The sequence below is a fragment of the Fukomys damarensis genome, unplaced genomic scaffold (genome assembly GCF_012274545.1).
Source record: "Fukomys damarensis isolate Sample0158 unplaced genomic scaffold, DMR_v1.0_HiC HiC_scaffold_28, whole genome shotgun sequence".
NCBI lineage: Eukaryota > Metazoa > Chordata > Mammalia > Rodentia > Bathyergidae > Fukomys > Fukomys damarensis.
This window is the reverse complement of record NW_022900940.1, coordinates 41,052,200-41,074,036: the sequence shown is the minus strand read 5'-3', so window position 1 is coordinate 41,074,036 and position 21,837 is coordinate 41,052,200. Positions and strand designations below refer to the sequence as shown.

At 56.4% G+C, this 21,837-nt stretch overlaps 1 protein-coding gene across 4 annotated transcripts; it reads left to right on the top strand.

Annotated features, from left to right (window-relative positions):
• The first annotated feature begins 238 nt into the window (after positions 1-238).
• Prkcd (protein kinase C delta) lies at positions 239-21,093 on the top strand. 4 transcript variants are annotated; one of them, XM_010643050.3, is made up of 18 exons: positions 239-256; positions 9,472-9,594; positions 10,856-11,055; positions 12,070-12,130; positions 12,221-12,383; positions 12,476-12,507; positions 13,605-13,690; positions 13,863-13,992; positions 14,401-14,501; positions 15,158-15,323; positions 15,463-15,560; positions 15,712-15,885; positions 16,053-16,144; positions 16,628-16,690; positions 17,221-17,359; positions 17,450-17,638; positions 18,072-18,200; positions 20,590-21,093. In XM_010643050.3, the coding sequence occupies exons 2-18, from the start codon at positions 9,480-9,482 to the stop codon at positions 20,746-20,748; spliced, it is 2,097 nt and encodes a 698-aa protein (XP_010641352.1). In that variant the 5' UTR covers positions 239-256; positions 9,472-9,479; the 3' UTR covers positions 20,749-21,093. The 4 variants fall into 4 exon arrangements, with proteins under 4 accessions (XP_010641352.1, XP_010641351.1, XP_010641353.1 ...); XM_010643049.3 differs by lacking the exon at positions 239-256 and having other exon boundaries at positions 8,486-9,594; positions 20,590-21,092; XM_010643051.3 differs by lacking the exon at positions 239-256 and having other exon boundaries at positions 15,158-15,254; positions 20,590-21,092.
• The last annotated feature ends 744 nt before the right edge of the window (positions 21,094-21,837 follow it).

The following is a 21,837-nucleotide window of genomic DNA, read 5'->3' as shown; positions in this document are numbered from 1 at the left end:
AGTGCCTGGAGAGAATGGATTTGCTGGGCTCTGGGGCTTGGGAGGCAGGTAGGGTATTCTCCTGGGGTTGTCTTTTCAAGGGGATCACTTTACAAGGTCAGAGCCCAGAGGACAGGCCAGCATGTCTGAGGCTCTCGATTCCTCTGGACTGCCCAGGAAGTGGTTTCACAGTGGGATTGACCAGCCGGCCAGCTGTGGCTCGCTCCAACCCTGTCCTGCCTACTGAGGGGAGCAGAGCATCTGGCTGGGGATTAAGGTAAGTCAGGGGCTCTAGAAGGACAGAGAGCCAAGGCATGAAGTCCTCTGCAGCTCCCACAACCCCAGCCCCTCTCTCGCTCCAAGCCTGTAAGCTGAGGTCCAGCAGCAGGAGCTGTGGAGGCACAGCTTGGGGGCTGAGGACGGTGGAGCTGCACCTCAGAGATTTGTCAGCATCAGGCAGCTGTGTGAATGACTAGGCAAGGGGCTTTGATGCTCAGTGCCTGGTTTCCTCCTCTGACAATTGTGGTAATGATAATATCCACCTTTATGAAGTTATTCAGAAAACAACAGATAATGTATGCAGAGTACTAGCACCATGCTTAGCTCATTGTCAGTGTTTAATGAGTAGAAACCATAGTCACGTGAGGCACTGGTTCATAGTAGCTATTCAAAACCCAGCAAGTGGTACTGATAATCTGATGGCCTGGGGGCTGGCCCAGTGTCACAGGACCAGAGTAGCTGAGAAGTCAGGATCCTCTGGCTCTCTCATTCCCTCTCGATTCTGCCTCCAGCAGCAATGCCAGGGGGCAGGGATAGTTGCTTGGTCCAGTAGGTCCTCGAGAAAGGGGCTCCAGGTGAAGCAGCTGCCTGCTGCACCCTCAGGGATCCTCCTGTCCCCTGCCTGCTCTGGCCTCCTGCACTACTTTGGGCTTGGAGAATCTGGAAATGAGGGGTGGGCAGTGGGCCATGCACCCTGTGGACCTCTGGGTTAGCCTTTGGGCTGGGGAAGAGAGCAGACATCTGGGACTGCTGGGGGCTAGAGGAGGGGGGAGCTAGAAATCCCTCTGCAAGCACAAGCACGCCTGTGTCCATGTCACATGGCAGCCAGTGGCAGGGGCCTGCCTGTCCCAGGGACACATAGGTCAGCAGTGAGGACTGAGCTTTGGTCTTCACTGTTTGGGGTCAGAAGGCGGGGGATGTGATGTTGAAGAGTGGTAATGATGGTGGCTTGTCAAGCAGAGCCCAGGAAGCTAGAGGGCTGGAGACCAGCAGGGGCCAGGGCCTGAGTGTATGAGAAGACATCTTGAAGGCTTGGGAGCAGGCAAGGACCTCTGCAGGCATCAGACAGACCCTGGTTTAATATTTACTGGCCAGGGACCTTTCAGCCAGGGATTGATGGCTCTGAGCTTCCATTGTGTTGTCCATGAAATGGGTAGATCAGCGAGTGTCCACGTAGGACCTGAATGTGGAAAGGTTGGGAATGTGGGGGGTGGGAAGACAGAACAGCAAGCATAGAGGGCCTTCAGTGGGAGGGACTTGGCTGTTCTGGGAAACAAAAGGAGTCATTGGCTGAGGCATCAGCGTGGGGGGAGATAAAGGGTGGTAGGTTGGGTGGGACAGGCAGGTAGGGGGTCTGGGCCGATAGAAGTGGCAACGGGGAATACTGGGTGCTTGAGCAGGGCTAAGAAGTCCCCTCTTACAAGCTCCATCTGGGGTCTGGTTCATGGGAAACCTGGGGGCCAGAGGAGAGGAGGGAGAGCTGTGGGCAGGTAGGCACCAAGCGTGGGGATGGTGGTGGTGGCTTGGATGGGGTGGGAGGTGGAGGAAGAGAGGTCCCGATCGCTGCAGAGGCAGACACAATAGCAGGCTGTCTGAGGAGGGCAGGCAGGAGGAAAACCGGCCCCAGGTGTCTGGCCTGCCAACCGCATGAGCGTGGGCGCTCGCAGCAGCTGAGGAGCACTCGGAGGCTGCTGTGGGCAGATCTGAGAATTTCTAGACTCATGTGGCTAGGCTGAGGAGGCAGGTGGGGCCTCGTGTCAGGAGTGCAGGAGCCTCTGGCTGAAAGTGGGTTGGGGAGGAGGGGTCTCCGTAGGTCTCAGTGGGGAAGCCGGAGAGGCCCCAGGCACGGGCTGGGGTGGCTGGGGTGACTGTCCCTCGAAGGTCCCTGCTCAGGCGCCAGGAGGGCAGGCTTGTGGTGGCTGAGCTGCTGTTTCCACAACAGTCCCGGAAGCTTTGGATCATGTCTATGGCTGTGTTGGGTAAACAGGTACAGTAGAGCAGCAGGATCAGATGTCTGTGTGGGGTGGGCTGTGGGTCCCAGGCATGAGAAGAGGGCAGGCACTAAAGAAAGTTTAGGGTCTTGATTGTCAAGACCAAGAGGCCCTGAGAGGGGTAGTGTCCGATCTTGGCTCTGCCGGTGGGCGCAGGCTGCATTGGCCAGGTCTGCACGCTTCCCAGTGCAGCAGATGAGAACAGGGCTCCCTGAGGTCGAGAAGCTGTAGAAAGCCTTTCTTCCTGTTAATCCAAGGAGGTTTGGGGTTGCTAAGGTGGCCAAGGGCAGCTAGAGAAGGGGCTGGGCATCAGGGGAGAGGGCAGTGTGTGCAGATGACAGTGGTGATGAGGGTGGTAGTAATGACTTTAGGTGTTGTCAGTGCCTTGTGGTAGGCCCTGTGATCAGCATAACGTCTGTCACATGCCAGGTCAGTGCCAGGCGCAGGAATTATGTCAAGTGCCTATAGTCCCAGCAGTCTGGGAGACTGAGTTAGGAGGACTGCATTTACGATGAACCTGTCCCAAAAATAAAAAAAGGTGAGGCCGGGTGTGGTGGCACACACCTGTAATCCCAGCACTTGGTAGGGTGAGGCAGGAGGATCACTGTGAGTTCGAGACCAGCCTGGGCTACATAGTGAGTTCCAGGTCAGTCTCAACTACATAGTGAGACCTTGTCTCAAAAAAGGGGGGGGGGGCAAGGGATATAGCTCAGTGCAAAAGGTCCTGGGTTCAACCCCTAGTACTGCCCGCTCCCCCATCCAGTGCTGCATTACAGACGACACCAGGGAGAGTGGCCATGTTCTGTAGCTCTCAGCAAGACCTGTCCATCCCACTCAGTCACAAGTGCACCAGCTCCTCTGCCGCTGCCTGTGGGGGATGGCACACTTTGTGGCATGGTCCTGCCTTTGCCTACTTTCTCAAGGTCCCTGAAGTGGGAAGGTGCCCTCTTGCCTACTTCAGAGGGATGGATGGATAATAAAAGGCCTATGGGACCACCTTGCCTTCTCCCAGACACAAACGATCATTTCTCGTTACAGACAATCAGGAAAATTCTGGGGACGCTCTGTGGGAGAGCAAAGGGCTGAGGAGTAAACTTGGGACCACTTTTGTGGGCTGGTAGGAGCCATTCCCACTAGCAAACAGCCCCTGCCCCACTGCAGCCCGATGGGCAGGCTTTCCGCCCCTCTCTGGGTCTACCTGCTTTGCTCTGTGGCTTTGATTAAATTGCTCAACCTCTTTTTTCTACCCAGTGAGCCTAGAGCCTGTGGAGGTCATGTGTGGGCTGTCCCCACAGGCAGAAATTTGAGGCTTCCCTCTTCTCATGCCCCCGGCTGGTGACTGGCCCCAACCTCAGCCCCTCAGGGCCTTGGAGGAAAGTGGGCACCCAGCGAGGTACCTGTCCAGCTCACCCCTTCCTTGCACTCTGGATTTGCCCTGGACCTTCTTCAGTGGGGAGGTGAGCCTGGCCTGCCCTTCCTGTCCCCTCCTTGTCTCCCTAGCCATTTGTGCCCCAGGGGGACTTCCAGATCCTAGTCAGGAGTACAAGGCCCTTCGAGGCATGTGTCTTCATCTCCGTGTCTGCCTGGAGTGTGCCTGTGCCCATGTGTACGTTATGGCAATGGTGTCCCGTTTTTTTTTTTCATACCGGGGATCGAACTCAGGACCTTACTCTTTCAAGGCAGGCACTGGAACCACTGGGCTAAATCCCCGGCCCCCATATGCATACAGATACAGCGTGTCTGGGTATGCTCTGTGTGTTACAGGCAAGAGCTGGTAAGTGGGGGCATTTCTCTGTGTGTGCCCCTGAATGTCATCTGCACACACGTCCCTGTGGCTGCAGATAGGTGAGAATGTCCAACTGCAAGGGAAGCTCCCCATGGGTAACTGTGTTCTCATGTGTGCACATGTGTGTGGTTATTCTTGGAAAGGCCCAGACCCACCAACTCAGCCCACCTGGCTCCTCACAGAGGACCTCTTGTCCTTCAAAGAGCCGCCTCTCTGGGTCCTGCCATAAAGGGGCCTTTGTTCCCCCCTCAGGGTTACCTGGAGCCTTCTTTTTGGCAGAGCCAGGGGTGTGGCACCTGGGGGGCCCCGGGCCTGTGCCCACTGTGGGCTGTGCCCTAACTGAGGTCCTTCCCCACCCTGTGCGGGTCCCTAGTCCTGCCGTTTGGGTCCTTCCAGATCCTCTGGCACCCTGGGCCGTGATACGCAGAGTGACGGCCTCCCACCACCATCTGACAGGCCCTTCAGCCCCCATCCTGCCCCAGCGCTCTCACTCCCTGGTGTCACTCTTTGACGAAGGCGTGGTTTTGTCCTGCTCTGTGATCCCACCACACTTGTGTGACTGTCCCCTGCCATGCTATGAGTTTCATCACCTTGGTGTGTCTCATCATTGTGGTGTCCACTACCTGAAGTGGGCTGAAGGTGACCTGGGACCTCCAATCCGCACCCCGCCGTACACAGTATCGTGCCACCACATTTGTTTCCTTGGCTCTCATTAGATTCTTAGGATAGTATAACCCCCTTGCAGTCTCAAAGAGCTTGGGAGAGGACGTTTCGGCTCAGGAGTCAGCACTGAGTACGTAGGGGCATTAAAGTTAGGTATGGAGTGGCCAGAGTAGGATTTGAGGTGGAGAGCAGGCCAGGTCAGGGTGTGGGGTGCCTCAAGGGCCAGCCTGAGGCCTGGGCTCTGTGAAAGGGCAGTGGGAATCCAGGAGACGCCCCACTGTGAGAAGAGTGGCTGGGGAGTGATAGCCCTGGAAGGAGAGGAGTAAGGGACAGCAGAACTCTGGGGAGTCTGAGGCAGAGCGGCCGTGGGCAGTGTTCGGTCCACAGGGGCTGAGAGAGGGGTTGAGAAGGAGAACAGTGTGGTGGCATTCCTGCTCTGGGAGACTTGGCTGTGGCCGGAGACCACAGGACAGGGCCAGGCACATGGGACGTAGGGTGGGCCACGGTGGAGGGGTGGAGCAGGTTTGCCAGCCCTTCCTTCCCCGCCTCCCGATCCCTTTGCTGTGCCATTTCCTGGGTTGTGAAACCCCTGTGGCCTCCTTGACCTTAGTTCCGTTGGAAGGCCATCTGGGAGGTGAGCCCCCTCCCTGCCTCCCCAGACCAGCAGCCCTTTTTCAGCTGTCAGGGCCAGCTCTGCTCCCATTGCTGAGCTTACCGATTCCCACTTTGCCCTGCCAGCCCTCCCCTCCTTCCCTCATGGCCTAGCACTGCATCCCCAGGAGGGCCCACTCTGCCGCCACCTGCTGTCCACTTATGCTTGGCAACAGGGGCAACTTCTGTGGATGAGGGCAGGGCCCAGGCCAAGGAGGGTCCGGTGTGGGCGGGAGAGGGCTGCATGGTAGAGGACCCCCCTGTTTCCCTGCTCCCCTGGGTCTGCCCCCCCAAGGGCTTCAGCCGATCTCCCCTTAAACCTATGCACATAGTCCCATGACAGCCTGGCCGTCTCCAGCCCCGTGTGTTTCTCTATCCAGGGCGTATCACCCTGGGGCCTGTGAGGCAGAATTGAACGCCAGGGGAGAGAGGGTGGAAGGGGCCAGAGGGCACCCTGTGCTGGACACTGGCCTCACTTTCCCCCTCTGTACAACAATGAGACGGCAGGTCAGCCTCTGAGGCCTATCTCTTGGAGACATTTTAGCTCTGTGTCTTTTTCTTCCACCTTTGACAAAACTGTTTCAAGCAAGTAACTTGTAGAAAAATAAGAAAATGCATTTCAGGTCCTGCTGGTATCCCAGCACACGCCTGCTCACTTGTGGATATGCACCTACACACTTGTCCTCTGGGGGCCACCCAGGGGAGCTCCCACAGTGCAGGCACTTTGGTCACCTTGAGGCTGGCTTCGCCCACCTCCCTGGACTGGCTGGAAACAGGTTTCTATTTGCCCTGGAGGAGGTGACCTGCCTGCTCTGGTCTGGCCTGACCCCTGCCTTTCTTTACCTCCAGGCTGCTGGTCTAGGGCAGGGTAGGGAGCTGGGCCAGTTCCCCGGGTTTTGGTGACTGGAGTTTAGTCTAGGTCAGAAGAGAAGATAGCAGTTCAGGGCATCCTCAAGGTTAAGCCTGGGACTCAGCCTGGAACAGGAGTTGGGATGAGTAAACACTGGTCACGCATAGCTCTTCTGCCCTTACCATAGTGTTCTCTGGCTCTGTGTGTTCTTTGTATCTGCTGTTCTTGGCGTATTTGTCTGCATCTTGACTCTTTCTCTCCCTTCATCTTTTCTTCCGACATAGTAGTGGAAAGAATATGAATTGCAGCATCAGGCAGGCCCAAATTCAAACTTAGTGGCTGTGTGACCTTGGCAAGTCACTTAACCTCTCTGAGCCTGGCTTTCTTCATCCGTAAAATATCCACCCCCTGGGGGCTACACAGGGACAAAGTGAGCTAGGGCTGTTAGCTAATCTGGCTAATCTGGTACACTGTCAGCTTCAGAAAAGGACTGTCCCTAAAAATGGAGGAGCTAAGATTCACACCTAGATCACTGGACCCTGAATCCAATGCTCTCAGCTTTAAAGTGCTGCGTCTCCTGTGGGCTGAAGAAGCAAGAGCAGAGAGGCTCATAGCCCAGAGGAAGGCCTGGCTGGTCCCCACGGGGGGCTGTGTGGGGTTCAGCCCTTGCTACCTCCTGACCCTGCAAAATCGTGATGAGTCTGGGGCTGAGCCAGTGGCCTTCCTTTGGGGCTGATGGGCCCGGGCTATTTGCATGGCTGCTATAAATAATAGGCAACCTTGCTTTGTGCAGATGCTTCACCCTTCATCTTTCCACTGCTACTCAGATGCTGCCAGGTAGGTGGGTGGGATCTAACTGCATTGTACAGAGAGGGCACCACGGCACCAGAGGCCCTGGACCTGTCAGGGTCCCACAGCCGTAGAAGCGGATGCCATCTCATGGTGTCTGTCTTCTTCCTGGGTCTAGATAGTCCAGTTGAGGGAAAAGTCTAGTTGAAGCATCAGACCAAATCCTTTGCCTTAGTTCTAGTCCTAGGAAGCTGGAGCTCAGTGATGTGGCCCCAGGGGTCCTGCCAGGTAACCTGGTGGTGTCCCACGAAGACCATGGATCCCCTGTGCTCATGGTACTATGGCCTGGCTATGCAGGTTTAGGGCTAGGGCCCCACCTACTGTGGTTGTGGTTTTCCTTCCAGTGGCTTCTGTGAGCAGCAGCTGCTGAGTGTGAGCCCAAGGGCAGGCCTGGGGGGCTGGCTGGTCCTGGGCCCTGCCTCATTCTCCCAAGGTTTCTCTACCCCTTCTCCCTGGCTCCCTGTGTGTATCTCCTGCTGGGCAGGCTGGGGGCAGAGTAAGCCATGGAGCCTGCAGGCATCAGGGCTGGGCCCCATGGAAAGGTGAAACAGAGAAGTTGATCAGCAGGTATACGGAGGGCTGAATGCCCTGTGTTCCTTCAGATTTGATTTTCCTGAGAAATGGTGGTAACCAGGACTGTCTCCCCAGACTTGGTGGGCAGATGGAAAAGAAGCATGTTGAAGACTGAAAAGAGGTGCATCGGTGAGAGGTGGCAGGAGGGGCAAGGTACCCTTTCTGCTTGGGGATTCAGGACCCCACCTGGTCGCCTACACACTCAAGGCCAGACCCAAGCAGCTTCTTTACTCCACCATCAGCTGAGCTCCTGCCGCATGCCACCACTGGCTTCCATGGCCTCATAGGTGCACACACTTCTGTGGGTGTGTAAGTCACACACTCGTAGACCCACCACACCCACGTGCACCCTCGTGCATGTTGCAGCCCAGAGAAGAGCCCACAGCGCCCACTGTTGGTGCTCCCTCTTTGCCCACCAGGAGAATGTGGGTGGCGAGCTTGGCACCCAGCATGCACTCAACTTCTGGTCTCAGGCCAGAGGCTTCGGGGCTGGGCATAGGCATGAGCTTGCACACCTACTGTCACTCCCACTGTAGGAACCAGGTCCTGGCAGGGGACATGGTGGGAACTGTCCTGGCCGGTTCCTTCTCGCTCTGACTGCTGGCCTCAGAGAACTGGCTTTTCCACAGGGCTGGGCTGCAGGCTGAGGTCAGTGTTTCCTGTGAGCTCATCTGGGCTGGGAGCTCCCAGCAGACCTGGCCACTGCTCTGGCTGCCTTGCACAGGAATGGAGGGAGCCCTTGCAGGAGCCGGGCAGCTATGGTATGCATGGGTGTGCACGCGTGCACGCGTGTGTGTGTGTGTGTGTGTGTGTGTGTGTGTGTGTGCGCGCGCGCGCACGAGCGCGCACAGGGAGCATCATTTACCGTGGTTATGGAGGACCCTTGTGTGTGGCTTGGGCCTGGAGCTAGTCTATGTAGGAGTAGGAGTGTGTGCATGTGGCTTGTACGCAAGGGTCCTCTACAAATGGCAACTCAGGAGGACACTTGGGATCACCTCCTGTAGTGACTCTTGACTTGGGAAGCAGCAAAGACGAGGGTGGCCTGGAAGCCGACTGGTGTGAATGTGTAAAGCACACTCAGTGTTACGTTCAGCATTAAAATACAGTTTCCTATTTGGGCAGAAAATCAGTTGAAAAGCGCAGGCAGCCTTCCAGGTAGCAGAAGGCATGTGCCACCAAGGGGCTTGATTTCAGGAGGGTGAGGAACACTGCTGTAGGCAGCCCCTCACCACTCCTGCTTCTGAAAGAGTGGGCACTAACTTAGTGGAATCTCAGCTTTCAGTTCTGGCTCAGCCTGTTTCAGTTTCCCCATCTGAAGTGTGTGCTGCTCATCTCGGGGCCCCACACGGCCCCCTGAGTAGTTATGAGCAAACAGAACCAAAAGGGCTGCATGGGGCAGGAGGAAGTGGGGAACTGTGCTGCCCCTCTTGGTAGGTGACTGCTGGCACTGAGGCATGGAAACCAGCACACGCTGGGCCCCTGGCACCTGGGGTAGGTACCCAGAAATTGGCTGCTGAGGAAGCCGCTGGGTGACTCCCCACATGAGAATCTTAGGGCCCCGTTTTAGAGAAGAGTGAAGACATGCCCTGGCCTGGGGTGGACTCTCAAAGGCTGTCCAGTGGGCCCCATGTCACGTCGGTTTTACTAGGGTTCCAGAAGTCCAAACTTACATAAAATTCCCCTGTCTGTAACGCTGGCCGCTAGGACAAGTGCTCTTCATGCGCCACATGGGCCAGATTCAACAGAGTGAGTGTGAGTGGCACCTGGGGACCTGAATGCCTGCCTGGCTGCCCTGCTGTGCTCCCCTGCTCTCTGGCTTCACCCCCTCTCTGTATACAACCCTGCTCTAGGCCCCACCATGGCGCCATTCCTGCGTATCGCCTTCAACTCCTACGAGCTGGGCTCCCAGCAGGCTGAGGATGAGGCAAGCCAGCCTTTCTGCGCTGTGAAGATGAAGGAGGCGCTCAGCACTGGTAGGGCTGGGGCTGCACCCTGGAGAGGGGTGTGGGGCTCAGTAGGCAGGGCTGGAGGGGCCTTCCTGTCCCTGGATCCTGTGAGGGATCCTTCTCTTCCTGTCTCCTGCCCTGCTCAAGGGTGGACTCAGGAAAGCAGAGGCCACCAAGTCTCTACGGGGTCTCACATCAAGCCCCTCAGGTCTTGGATTTCCTGCCCCATTGTCTGACCCTGCATTTTGCACATGTCCATCTGAACCCAGCTCTGTGCTGGGTGCTAAGGGTAAGACCGTGCCCAGAGACAGACTTGCCCTGCCCTCTTGGGCTCATACTCAGGCAGGGGAGCTGAACGTGTCAGCAAGCAGAGAGAGGTGTGGTGAGAGAGCCCGGAGAGGGCACTGCGCCAGTGGATGGTCGGGAGGACCTCTGCAAAGAGGCACCTCCACGTCTCCCTCGCGCTTCTGCCCTACCTGGCCGTCCTCTGCTCACCCCTTGGGTCCAGCCAGTGAGCCTACGGCTGGGCCAGGCACTGGCTTTGTCCTCTCAGTCTCGTCTCAGCCATGACTTAGTGGTTACTGAGGGAGGGCCTGGTTTATGGAGCTGAGAAGGACAGGCTCTGTGTGTAACTTTTACTTCTCCATGCTCCTCACCTCCAGCTGTGCTGGCATCTGGCAGCTCTCCGCATGTGTTCACTGAGTGAGTGCGTTGAGAAGGGGACATTTAAGTGGAGCTAGAACAGTGGTGGCGAACCTATGGGACTCGGGTTATTTGTTTTTCTTTGAAAACAAAAAGTGTTGCCGGGCGTGGTGGTGCACGCCTGTAATCCCAGCACTTGGGAGGCTGAGGCAGGAGGATCACTGTGAGTTCGAGACCAGCCTGGGCTACATAGTGAGTTCCAGGTCAGTCTCAACTACATAGTGAGACCCTGTCTCAAAAAACAAACAAACAAACAAAAAACAAAAAAACCAAAAAGTGCTAATGTATGAGTTGTTTTTTCTAAACTACAACCTCAGTATTCAGGTTCAATTGCGGTGCTGGTACTTTGAGCAAAACGAGTGAGTTTGGGGTTGCAGTTTGGGCACTCAGTCTCTAAAAGCTTCGCCATCACTGAGCTAGAACAAAAAACGTCTTGAGAGAGGGAAGGACAGGAGCAAAGACCTAGAGGTAGGACCAACAGAAGATCCTTGGGGCAGGCAAGGCAGGCAGATTCTGCTAGGCTGAAGGCCAGGAAGAAGAGACAGAGGGGCCCTGGCCTAACCTTGCCTTCCTGGCCCCGCTGCAGAGCGAGGGAAGACATTGGTGCAGAAGAAGCCAACCATGTATCCTGAGTGGAAGTCCACGTTTGACGCCCACATCTATGAGGGCCGCGTCATCCAGATCGTGCTGATGCGGGCAGCCGAGGAGCCCGTGTCCGAGGTGACCGTGGGTGTGTCCGTGCTGGCCGAGCGCTGCAAGAAGAACAACGGCAAGGCTGAGTTCTGGGTGAGGGGCACAGCAGGCAGGGGCTGCGGGGCGGGCAGCACACGGCTCAGATCCTGGCTCTGAGCTTCCAGGTCCTCGGCATCTTTGAGCCTCTTTGTGCTTGCTCCTAAACAAAAAGAGGCTACCGAAAGCCCTCCCTCGGGGTCTGTTGTTAGATGAAACAGGCCCGTGCATGTCGAGGGCTTTTTGTAGAACCTGACACGCACTGGTGCTAAAGGGAGCCATCTGCATTGTTGCAACTACTTTTGCCCCTTTAATTTGGAAAAGGCAAGATATCACATAATAAAATATTCCCAACTACATGAAAGGCTGTGTGCCTGCCCCAGCACCGGGCCCTCTTCTCAGAGGTACTGATTATTTGGAATCTTGCCTGATGTTCCAGGCCTAGGCAGGCATGCGAAATAACATCCTGATCTTTAAGAGGTGGGAGAAGGGAAGGTTGGCTGCCCTGCCCACTCACCTGCTGAAACCAGGACTCTGCACATACCTGTGGCCACGTGGCCATGTGTGTCTGTGTGTCTGTGGTGAGCCCTAGGGAACCACAGGACACCAGCACTGACAGAACCCCCAAGGTTACCTGTGGGTCTCTTGTGACCATCGGAGGCTCTGATCAGCCTCAGTGATCTGATCAGCCTTGGAGAGCTGCACACCAGGCGACCCTGAGGCTTGGGCAGTCGCACAGGGGTCCCTGGCTGTGTACTCTGTCGGTCACAGGTCTGGGTCCTGGGAGGTCAGGGGCAGGGTGGGGACTTTCCCTTCCTGTTCTGTGCCTAGGCCATATGGCCTGGCGGGTGTGGGCTGGACCCTTTCACTTCCCCAATGTAATAATCCCCCTGGGCGCTGGGTGGGGGCGGGGCTGTGGGCGGGGCCCTGCCCGTACTGGGCAGGTAGGTGTCTGGCCAGGCTTTGAGGGCTTCCTTGGCCTTGGGGGGCAGCATGGGGGCGGGTTCTGTGTCTGGTCAGGCCCAGGCCCGCCCTTGCCCTAGCTGACTTGTTCCCCTCCTACCCTCACAGCTGGACCTGCAGCCCGAGGCCAAGGTGTTGATGTCTGTACAGTACTTCCTGGAGGACGGAGGTAAGTCCCCACAGGGCTCACCCTGGAAGGGCCTGCAGGGGTGCTGCCCTCCTGACACGTGGGCTGATGCACTTCTCCAACATTCCTCAGACTGCAAACAGTCTCTTCGCAGTGAGGAGGACGCCAAGTTCCCCACCATGAACCGGCGCGGAGCCATCAAGCAGGCCAAGATCCACTACATCAAGAACCACGAGTTCATCGCCACCTTCTTTGGGCAGCCTACCTTCTGTTCCGTGTGCAAAGAGTTTGTCTGGTGAGAGCTGGGGTGCCCACTGCAGGTGGTTTAGGGTGCCAGGCCCAGCCCGGAGCTCTCCTCGCTCACCCTGCCTGGTGCTTTCCTTTCAGGGGCCTCAACAAGCAAGGCTACAAATGCAGGCGTAAGTACCTTGGAGGCCCTGGCTTGGTGGGACCGTCTGGGAGGGGCCCGATGCCTCCCCACCCGGAGGCCTCATGGGGGTGGTGGCTATGTCAGTTGAGTGCCCTGTGCGCAGGCCCCAGACAGGCTGTGCGGAGTGTACACCGAAATCGGCCCATGCTGCCATCGGGGCTCTCTTCCCTAGCTCCCCCTGGCCACACATGCGAGGGTGTGTTTTTGTGGTCCCTGGCACACGGCTGTAAGCACCCCTTCTCTTGGCGGTGTGTGTGCTGCAGGCTCCATGGCTAGTGTTCTGAGCAGTCTCCCTACCACTTCCCGGCCGCAGGGCCTTTGCTAGGCTATTTTAGCCTGCTGAGCCTCAGTTTCCTTGTCCATACACGAGGGTCAGTTGAGTCAGTGTGAAGACACAGTGGATTTGTGAAGCTGTATTTTAAGTGCCTAAGAGTTAAAGCACTGAACTGTGATAGGAATCCAGTGTAAGCGGTTAGCGTCTTTGTGTGTGTGTATGGTGTCTTTGTACTGGGGTATGTTGGGTGCATGTGTTCGAGTGAGTGTAGGAGATACTTGCTCTCCTGGGATATAGAAGTGCAAAGGGAGGAGCTCAGCTGAGGTAGTGCACATCTATAATCACAGTACTCCGGGAGGCTGAGGCCAGAGAATTGCAAGTTTGAGCCCAGCCTGGGCAACTTAGTGACTTAATGAGACACTGTCTCAAAGACATAAACAAAGGCTGTAACTCAGTGCAAAGGGCCCTGGGTTCAGTCCTCAGTACCACAGAAAGAGGCAGGAAGGCTCTCTTACCCGTTTGCATGCCTCACCCCTGCCTACCGCCCTGCCACTAGTACTCCGTGTTCCTTCCCTGTTTCTGAAACTCCGCCACTGGCCCGTCTCCCTTGTGCCATCTTCTTGGCTCCCCCTTGAAGGCCAGCAGGACGGGGGACGAATCAAGCCCCGGGCCAAGGCCTCTGTGGGCAAGGGTGTGGGCCCGGTCAGGGAGAAGGCTGACTGTGTGGAGGGCTGGACGGGCCAGCGGGCGTGACTCACAGCTTCTGCCCTTCCCCATGCGCCCCTCCTCCTCCTGGCCTGCTCTCCGCCAAGAATGCAACGCTGCCATCCACAAGAAATGCATCGACAAGATCATCGGCCGGTGCACTGGCACTGCCACTAACAGCCGGGACACCATAGTGAGCTGGGCCAGGGCAGGGCCTGGGGAGGGGCCTGGGCTCCCCTCCCTCCCCGTCTGAGGCTTCTTTGCCTCCTGCCTCGGCTCCCTGGCCTCTTGCAATGCATGGGCTTTGGGAGAGTTAGGGGTCCCTGCTGGCCGTGACCCCTGACCTGCGATCCCCTCCCCTCCAGTTCCAGAAAGAGCGCTTCAACATTGACATGCCGCATCGGTTCAAGGTTTACAACTACATGAGCCCCACCTTCTGTGACCACTGCGGCAGCCTGCTGTGGGGGCTGGTGAAGCAGGGCTTGAAGTGTGAGGGTATGTGAGCCCCAGTACCCCGTGCCGCGCCCCCAGGAGCTCCACATGGGGATTTACCTGCGCCTGGCTGGCACACAGCTGCATGCCTCTGAGCTGTGTCCTCAAGTTTAAGATGGGGAGAAGTGGGACCCCGACAATCAGTGCGAGGGGCAGTGGGCAGCAGGTATTCAGCAGAGGCAGCTGCAGACCTCCCCTTACCGAGGAGGCCAGAGGCCCTGGGGGAAAGTGGCTTGTCTGGTTGTCCCAGCAGGCTTTCAAGGGTTTATGTTAGGTCCCATATCTTCTGATTTTTTCTCAAAAGACAGGAATCTAGGAGTCCCTAGAGGTCCCCTTTCTCCTGCCCACCTCCCTACCCTTCCTTGGCCTTAGATGAGCCCTGATGCTGACCCCCACTTCTCCCTCTCCCAGACTGTGGCATGAACGTGCACCACAAGTGCCGGGAGAAGGTGGCCAACCTCTGTGGCATCAACCAGAAGCTCTTGTCCGAGGCCTTGAACCAAGTCAGCCAGGTGGGCAGCGGCTGCGGACCCTGGACACGAGTCGGGTGGTCAGGGCTGCCCACACTCTTGGGGAACCTCAGAATGGGGATTTATACCCAGGCCCCATTTCTGGAAGAGCTGATTGAAATATTTAGGGAACAGAGGGAGGTGGGTTTGCTCTCCTGAGAAGCCTGTTATAGAAGCCGTCCTTTACCTGCAGTGAACCTGATAGCCTGTTATAGAAGCCGTCCTTTACGCGCAGTGAACCTGAAGGGTAGCAGGTTGGCTGTTGGAACACTTTGAACTAAGAGCCTCTGTGTGTGTGTGTGTGTGTGTATGGATTGCCATAAGGAACACTTTGAACTAAGAGCCTCTGTGTGTGTGTGTGTGTGTGTGTGTGTGTGTATGGATTGCCATAATACTTCGGGGTAAATTTTTAGGATCGATCAGAAATAAAGTCAATGCAAAGCTTTATTAAGTGGTTAAGAAGGTGAGATTCAATTTACAAGACTTCTACAAACTTCGATGTATAGTCGGTGCCTTCCAGGACATCGGGGCTTCCCTGGGCTTTATTGGGGGGCAACACACACATCACCTGTGGGGTTATGGCTGGGGCTCCTCTTCCTGGGCTGGGAGCTCTGATCATGGTCTGATATCCGGCCCCCTTGCCTCTGTTGCCTGTCCAGAGATCTTCCCGGAAGCAGGACTCGGGGCCTTCGGAGCCTGTCGGTATATACCAGGGTTTTGAGAAGAAGCCAGGAGTTGTTGGGGACGACGCTCCAGGTGAAGCTGAGTCCAATTCCCCCACTAAAGCTCCCATTTCTGATCAGGGCACAGACAAGGGCCTATTGAGTGAGTGCTGGGATGAAGTGGCACCTGGGGGAGCAGGCCCTGTCCCTTCCCAAGCCTCCTTTGCCCACCGATCCCGAGGCTCTGGGGAAAGGAGTCATGGCCACTGACACCTTAGTCAGAGGCGCTTTCTCTTGAGCAGACAATGGGACCTACGGCAAGATCTGGGAGGGCAGCACCAGGTGCAGGATTGAGAACTTCACCTTCCACAAAGTCCTGGGCAAAGGCAGCTTTGGGAAGGTGAGCGGCTGTGAGGCTCAGGGGCTCGGGCGGCCCAGGTGCCTGCTTCCTGCTGCACCCTGGCTGCTTGCTGATGGTGGCAGGTGTGAGCAGCTGCGGGGGGCATGGCCTTTGCCCGGTCCTGCCTGCTCAGCCTCTTACCCTCCGGCAGGTACTGCTTGCCGAGCTGAAGAGCAAAGGCCAGTTCTTCGCCGTCAAGGCCCTCAAGAAGGACGTGGTGCTGATCGACGACGACGTGGAGTGCACCATGGTGGAGAAGCGGGTGCTGGCGCTCGCCTGGGAGAACCCCTTTCTCACCCACCTCTTCTGCACCTTCCAGACCAAGGTGCCTGGCCTCCTCTGTCCCTGCCCGTGTGCCACGGTCCCCCTCTGAGTCGCCAAGGCAGGCCGTGTCTGCCCCATTCCCCAGGGAGAGTTGTCCCCTCATCCTGGCCCGATCCTGCGGCTTCCTGTGGGGCTTTGCCGCCTCCACTCACTGCCTGCCTGCCCTAGGAGCACCTGTTCTTCGTGATGGAGTTCCTCAACGGTGGGGACCTGATGTACCACATCCAGGACAAAGGCCGCTTCGAGCTCTACCGTGCCACGTACGCGAGGGCCCCCTTTTCTCCTCCTCTTCCTGGAGAAGCTAGCCCAGGCCAGGGCTGGACTTGGGGAGGCAGGGGTGACCTGGGCCTCCACTGTGTAGGGAGTTGGGGTGATGCATGAGCTCCAGCTCAGGGAGCCGTGCGGATGCGCTGGTCCTGTCCATCTGTGGCTCATGGCGCTGCATAACAGCAGAGCCCAGCGCGTGGCCACAGCCTGGCATTGTGGCGCTGACCGTGTGTGCAGTGCATATACAAGTCATGTACTCACGACGGCATCAGCTTACTTGGAGCTTTCCCTTCGGAATGTTCTTCCTGGACCGCCAGCCCCTACTTGCCTGATACAAGGTGTGGTTGCCCAGGCCAGGCTAGTCACAGCGTTTCCTGCCCCTGGTCATGGGGTAGGGGAAAGCCACCAATGGGCAGAAGTTCTGGAACTCATTCTCTCTCTCTCTCTCTCTCTCTCTCTCTCTCTCTCTGTCTCAGGTTTTACGCAGCTGAGATCATCTGTGGATTGCAGTTTTTACACAGCAAAGGAATCATTTACAGGTATAGGAGCAGGGGCTGCAGGGGCTCTTGGGAGGGGTGGCACCAGCCCTGCAGTCTGACATGCTCCGAGGGAGCCAGGCCCAGCTCTGCCTCCATTGCTGCTTAGAGTGAGTCCTTAGGTGGGTATTTCCCTAAAGCCCCACCACAGTGCAGCTGAGACTGCCCTGGCTCAGGACAGCACTGACCGCGACCTGTCCCCCATCTGTAAACTGTCTACTCAAAGGACTAGTGACACCAATCGATGTGATCCCTGCCCTGTGGGAGCAGACAGGTTTGAGCCCAGGGGGTCTGCTGCTGGCAAGTGGGGTGACAGGCGAGTGACACTATCTCTTCTGAGGCTCCCTTTCGGCTTCGGGGGGTAGGGCATTACATGTCCAGTGCTCAGTGCACTGGAGGCCCCTTAGAGGAAGGGCTGGTGTCACTTCCTTCCCCTCCCGCTGCCCTCTCTCGTGCTCTGAGAAACAGACACGTGGGCACAGGGCTAGCTGGAGGAGTGGCCTCGTCTCTGAGGTCCTCTATCCTCTCCCCAGGGACCTCAAGCTGGATAATGTGATGCTGGACCGGGAGGGCCACATCAAGATAGCTGACTTTGGGATGTGCAAGGAGAACATATTTGGGGAAAACCGAGCCAGCACTTTCTGCGGGACCCCTGACTACATCGCCCCTGAGGTGAGTGAGCCAGCCAGGCCAGGCAGGGCATCCGAGGATGAAGGGGCCCGGTCCAGCCCCGGTCCAGTGCTGATTGTCACTTCCTTCCAGATCCTGCAGGGCCTGAAGTACACGTTCTCTGTGGACTGGTGGTCCTTTGGGGTCCTCCTCTACGAGATGCTCATTGGTCAGTCCCCCTTCCATGGTGACGATGAGGATGAACTCTTCGAGTCCATCCGTGTGGACACGCCACATTATCCCCGCTGGATCACCAAGGAGTCCAAGGACATCCTGGAGAAGGTGAGAGCCCTGGGCCGGGTGGGGCCAGGCCTGGTGCAGCTGCTCTGCAGGAGGGCAGTGGCCATTTGTCCCTGGCACATTGAGGACATTGTATCCCCGCCAGATGCCCAGGGTCTCCCACCTGGTGTGGTAGACAGACCTGAGGCTCTGCCTGCAACTGCCTGGTGACCTTGAGCAGATCATTTACCCCTCCCTGTCTGAGTCTGTCTTCTCCGCGGAACAGGATTGAGAGAACTGTCTCCGAGTTGTTGGGAAATAAATACAAACCTGTGATGCTCTGTTCAGTGGCAGGCAGATAGTAAATCTTAAGGGCACTGGGAGCACAGCAGGCTGGACAGCGCCCCTTGCAGTCCCCCAGGCTGCATCCCAGGATGGCGGGGGGCAGTTTGCTCATGGCCCTTGCCAGCTAACCTGTGCCTCTGCTGGGTTGCAGCTCTTTGAAAGGGACCCAGTCAAGAGGCTGGGAATGACAGGAAACATCAAAATCCACCCCTTCTTCAAGACCATCAACTGGATTCTGCTGGAGAAGCGGAAAGTGGAGCCGCCCTTCAGGCCCAAAGTGGTATGTGATTCCCACCTCCAAGCGCTTGGACATGGCCCTGCTGGTCTCCAGCACCATTCACACACTTCCGAGTCCCTCCCAGCACACTTCGTCCCGATCGATCCCCCAGCATGCTCAGTCTCCACCCTGTGTGTCATCCTCTGTCCTTCCTCATTCAAGAAACACTGGCACTAGTGATGCAGCCCCCACTGTTTTGTTTTGGACTTTTTTTTCGAGAGGGATGGGATCTTGCTCTGTTGCCCAGGCTGGTCTTGAACGCTGGGCTCAAGCGACCCTCCCACCTCGGCCTCCCAGGTGCCAGGACAACAGGTGCAAGCCGCAGTGCCCAGCCCGCAAGCACCTCTGTACTGCATTTCTCTGGCACACACTGTGCAGGGGACAGTGCTTGGGGCATCAGATTGAAGCCTCAGCTCCTCTCCTCACCCGCCAGTCCATGTTTCAGTGTGTGTTGGAAATGTGGGGGTGCTGTGTGGGACTGCCTGGTGCATGGGGAACAGTCTCAGGGTGCAGGGGCCCAGACGGGAGACTCTGGTGAGAGCTGGAGTACAAGGCGACAGTATGAGCTGTCCCAGGCCACCTGCGATCATTTGCATGGGAGGCAGGGAATGGAGCGGTGTGAGAGGCCCCTTCGGAAGCAGGGATGGGGTGGATGAGGCCAGGGGAGGGCAGCCCAGGGGCACCCCACGAAAGCCCAGAATCCGGAAGCCTCCCGGGACAAGTGTGAGAGGAGGCAGGCTGGAGCCACTGAGGCCGTGAGACTCAGGGCCCTCTGCAATGACAGTTCCCCTTCCCACTCCCTCTCCCCGCTGCTTCCCCTCACCTGCCATATAGTTCCCTTCCGCAAGCCTCTGTAATGTGCCCTACATTTGTGCTTTGAGGGCGCAGAGCACTTCCATTACTGGGCCTCCCAAGTGGGCAAAGCATTAGCAGCCAGCCTGGCTGCGAAAAGAACACCTAGCACCCGGGCTCTTGCTGCCCAGATTGCTTTCTCCCTGTGCACTGAGCATCGTAAGGTAGGAGCGATGACCAGCAGCCCCTCCAGGTCCAGGGGGACCTGTGGCAAGTGAGCCCAGGCCTGCAGTGCAGCTCAGTTGCTGACTGATTGCCTAGCATACACAAGGCCCTGGGTTTGATCCCTTCACTGCAAAACAATAAATAACAGTGAAAATAAAAGACCTGCTTCCAGATGAGCATGGGTGGTACACACCTGTAATCCCAGCACTCTGGGAGGCTGAGGCGGGAGATAACGAGACTGGTCCCAGCCTGGGCAACTTGGCGACTTAATGACCTGGTCTGGAAATAAAACAAAAGGGCTGAAGGATATAGTTCAATGCAGAGGCCTTGGGTTCCATCCTCAGTGCCAAAAGCCAAACAAAACAAAAAAAGACCTCATTGCCACCCTTATCCCACTATACTCTGGTGCATGCAAGGCTGTGGTTTCTCTGAGCTCTGTTCCTCATCTCCAGGTAGGATAGTAGCGCCCACCTCTCAGAACCGAGGTGCAGTTAATAAGGTAATACGAGGAAGTGGGCCCAGGGCTACTCGAATCTGCTTTGAAGGAAGGCCAGAATCTGGGTTTTTATGTCATATTGCCAAGTTGGAAATATTCCCTCAAATCCCATCCAAAACCCGGTGCAGGGGGCAGGGTTAACTCAGTGGTAGAGCACTTGCCTGGCATTGCAAGGCCCTGGGTTCCATTCTGGGTGCCATTAAAAACAAAACTACCCCCCAGATCCAGTGCTGGGCCAAATGATTGTACCTGCAACTTCCTTCAGTTTGGGGTGAGAGCCGTCACCCCACGATCTCTGTTATTATCTTTCATATCCTGAGGAGCAGGGGAAACAACCGGTAGCAAATATTTTAGGCTTTGCAGGCCTTAAAGCAGCCATAGAGAAGATGTCAGCAGGTGGAGTAGTCATGAACTCATAAAACTTTATTTATGGGCACTGGGATTGGAAATATATAACATTTTTTTTGGTACTGGGGATTGACCTTGTGCTTGTGAGGACTGAGCTAAACCCCTGGCCCTGAACTTCATTTTTACAGGTCATGAAAGTCTTTTGATTTTTTTTTCCCCAGCCATTTAAAGATGTAAAAGTCTTGTTTAAGCATGGACAGGTGAGATTTGGCACACAAGCCCCTGCTCAGGAGGGGAGCAAGTCCACCTGCCCTTCACCCAGCCCACAGCACCCCGCTTACCCTCGTCCGCCGCACTGGGGTTGCTCTGGAGCTGCCAGGAGCGCCTCCTTTCCTGTTGTGCCTGGCCAGGCCGGCCCAGCCAGGACCCCAGGCCTGGATACCCACCAAGGCATTGGGAGCACAGTCCTGGGAAACTTGAGAGCTCTCCAGGACCCCACCTCAGTATCCACACACCCACCTCTGCTTGCAGAAATCTCCCGGAGACTACAACAACTTCGACCAGGAGTTCCTGAATGAGAAGCCGCGCCTGTCTCACAGCGATAAGAACCTCATCGACTCCATGGACCAGACGGCATTTGCAGGCTTCTCCTTTGTGAACCCCAAATTCGAGCACCTCCTGGAAGGCTGAGGCTGGCAGACCTGTCCTCCAAAGCCCTGGGTGCAGCGGGCTGACAGCCTTGGCGGCACCTGCCACTGCCCACTGGACTGCAGTGACAGCCCCGCCTCTGCTGCCTCCCTGCTCCGAGGGGCTCAGCTCCCACTGGCTGGGCTCTCACGGTACTTGCTCTGTGAACTGTGTGTGAATTCGCTTTCCTCTGGCCCAGAGGGAAACTGTAAATCCTGTGTTTCATTACTTGAATGTAGTTATCTATTGAAAATATATATTATATATATACATATATATATATAAAATAGGCTGTATATATTGCTCAGTAGAGAGAAAGCATGTGGGGGACTGGTGATATGTTGATACAACAACAACAACAAATATATATATATATATATATATATATATCTACTTTTTTTTATATATATATCTACCTACCTATACCTAAAAGGAGAAAGAAGGATCATAATCTGTTTGAACCGTCGGTTCTTTTATTTGTGTGTCTAAATAAATACTGAATGTACCAACCCGGCTGTGGGGACATTTGTCCCAGGAAGCTGGTGGTGGCTGCTCCCATGTCTGGCAGCTTTGCTGAGCTGTCAGTTGCAGGCTCAGACTCCTGGGCCTTCATGCAAATGTGTTTGTAATTATGGGTTTCCGTTGGCCCTAGGGCCCCAGGCCTAAAGTGGAAGCTTTTCTGGGGGGTCCTGATGCCCCTGTGTGGTGGGGGGAGGAGGCGAGGCCCGCAGCCATCTGTCTCTGGACACTGAGGGCCAGTCTTGAAATGCACAGAGTGGAAGGCCTGGCATAAAAGCACAAGTGAGGGTGTGGCCCCAAGCTAGGCAGGAGGACCAGAAGAGGAAGGAAATACAATTCAGCGTTTAGGCGTATCTGGATCGAAATCTGAGCGCAGCCGGAAGATAAGGGCGTATCAGTTATTTTAGGATCAGTGTCCTTGCCTGTAAAATGGAGACAGGCGACCCCACATCTCTTGCTGTTTGTCCTTCTGGCCACAGAGGAGTCTGTGTCTGTTCTAGGATCTAGCTTTCAGAAGCCCTTGCCTGTCTGGGGCGGGGTAAGAAATAGGAGAGAATGCTGAGCACCTCACTG

Excerpts from the sequence above, each read along its gene's own strand:
- Prkcd (XM_010643050.3), top strand. The coding sequence starts at position 9,480 with ATGGCGCCATTCCTGCGTATCGCCTTCAACTCCTACGAGCTGGGCTCC. Across the intron at positions 12,384-12,475 it reads GTGTGCAAAGAGTTTGTCTG|GGGCCTCAACAAGCAAGGCT; the intron begins GTGAGAGCTGGG and ends CTTTCCTTTCAG. Across the intron at positions 13,691-13,862 it reads CTAACAGCCGGGACACCATA|TTCCAGAAAGAGCGCTTCAA; the intron begins GTGAGCTGGGCC and ends CCTCCCCTCCAG.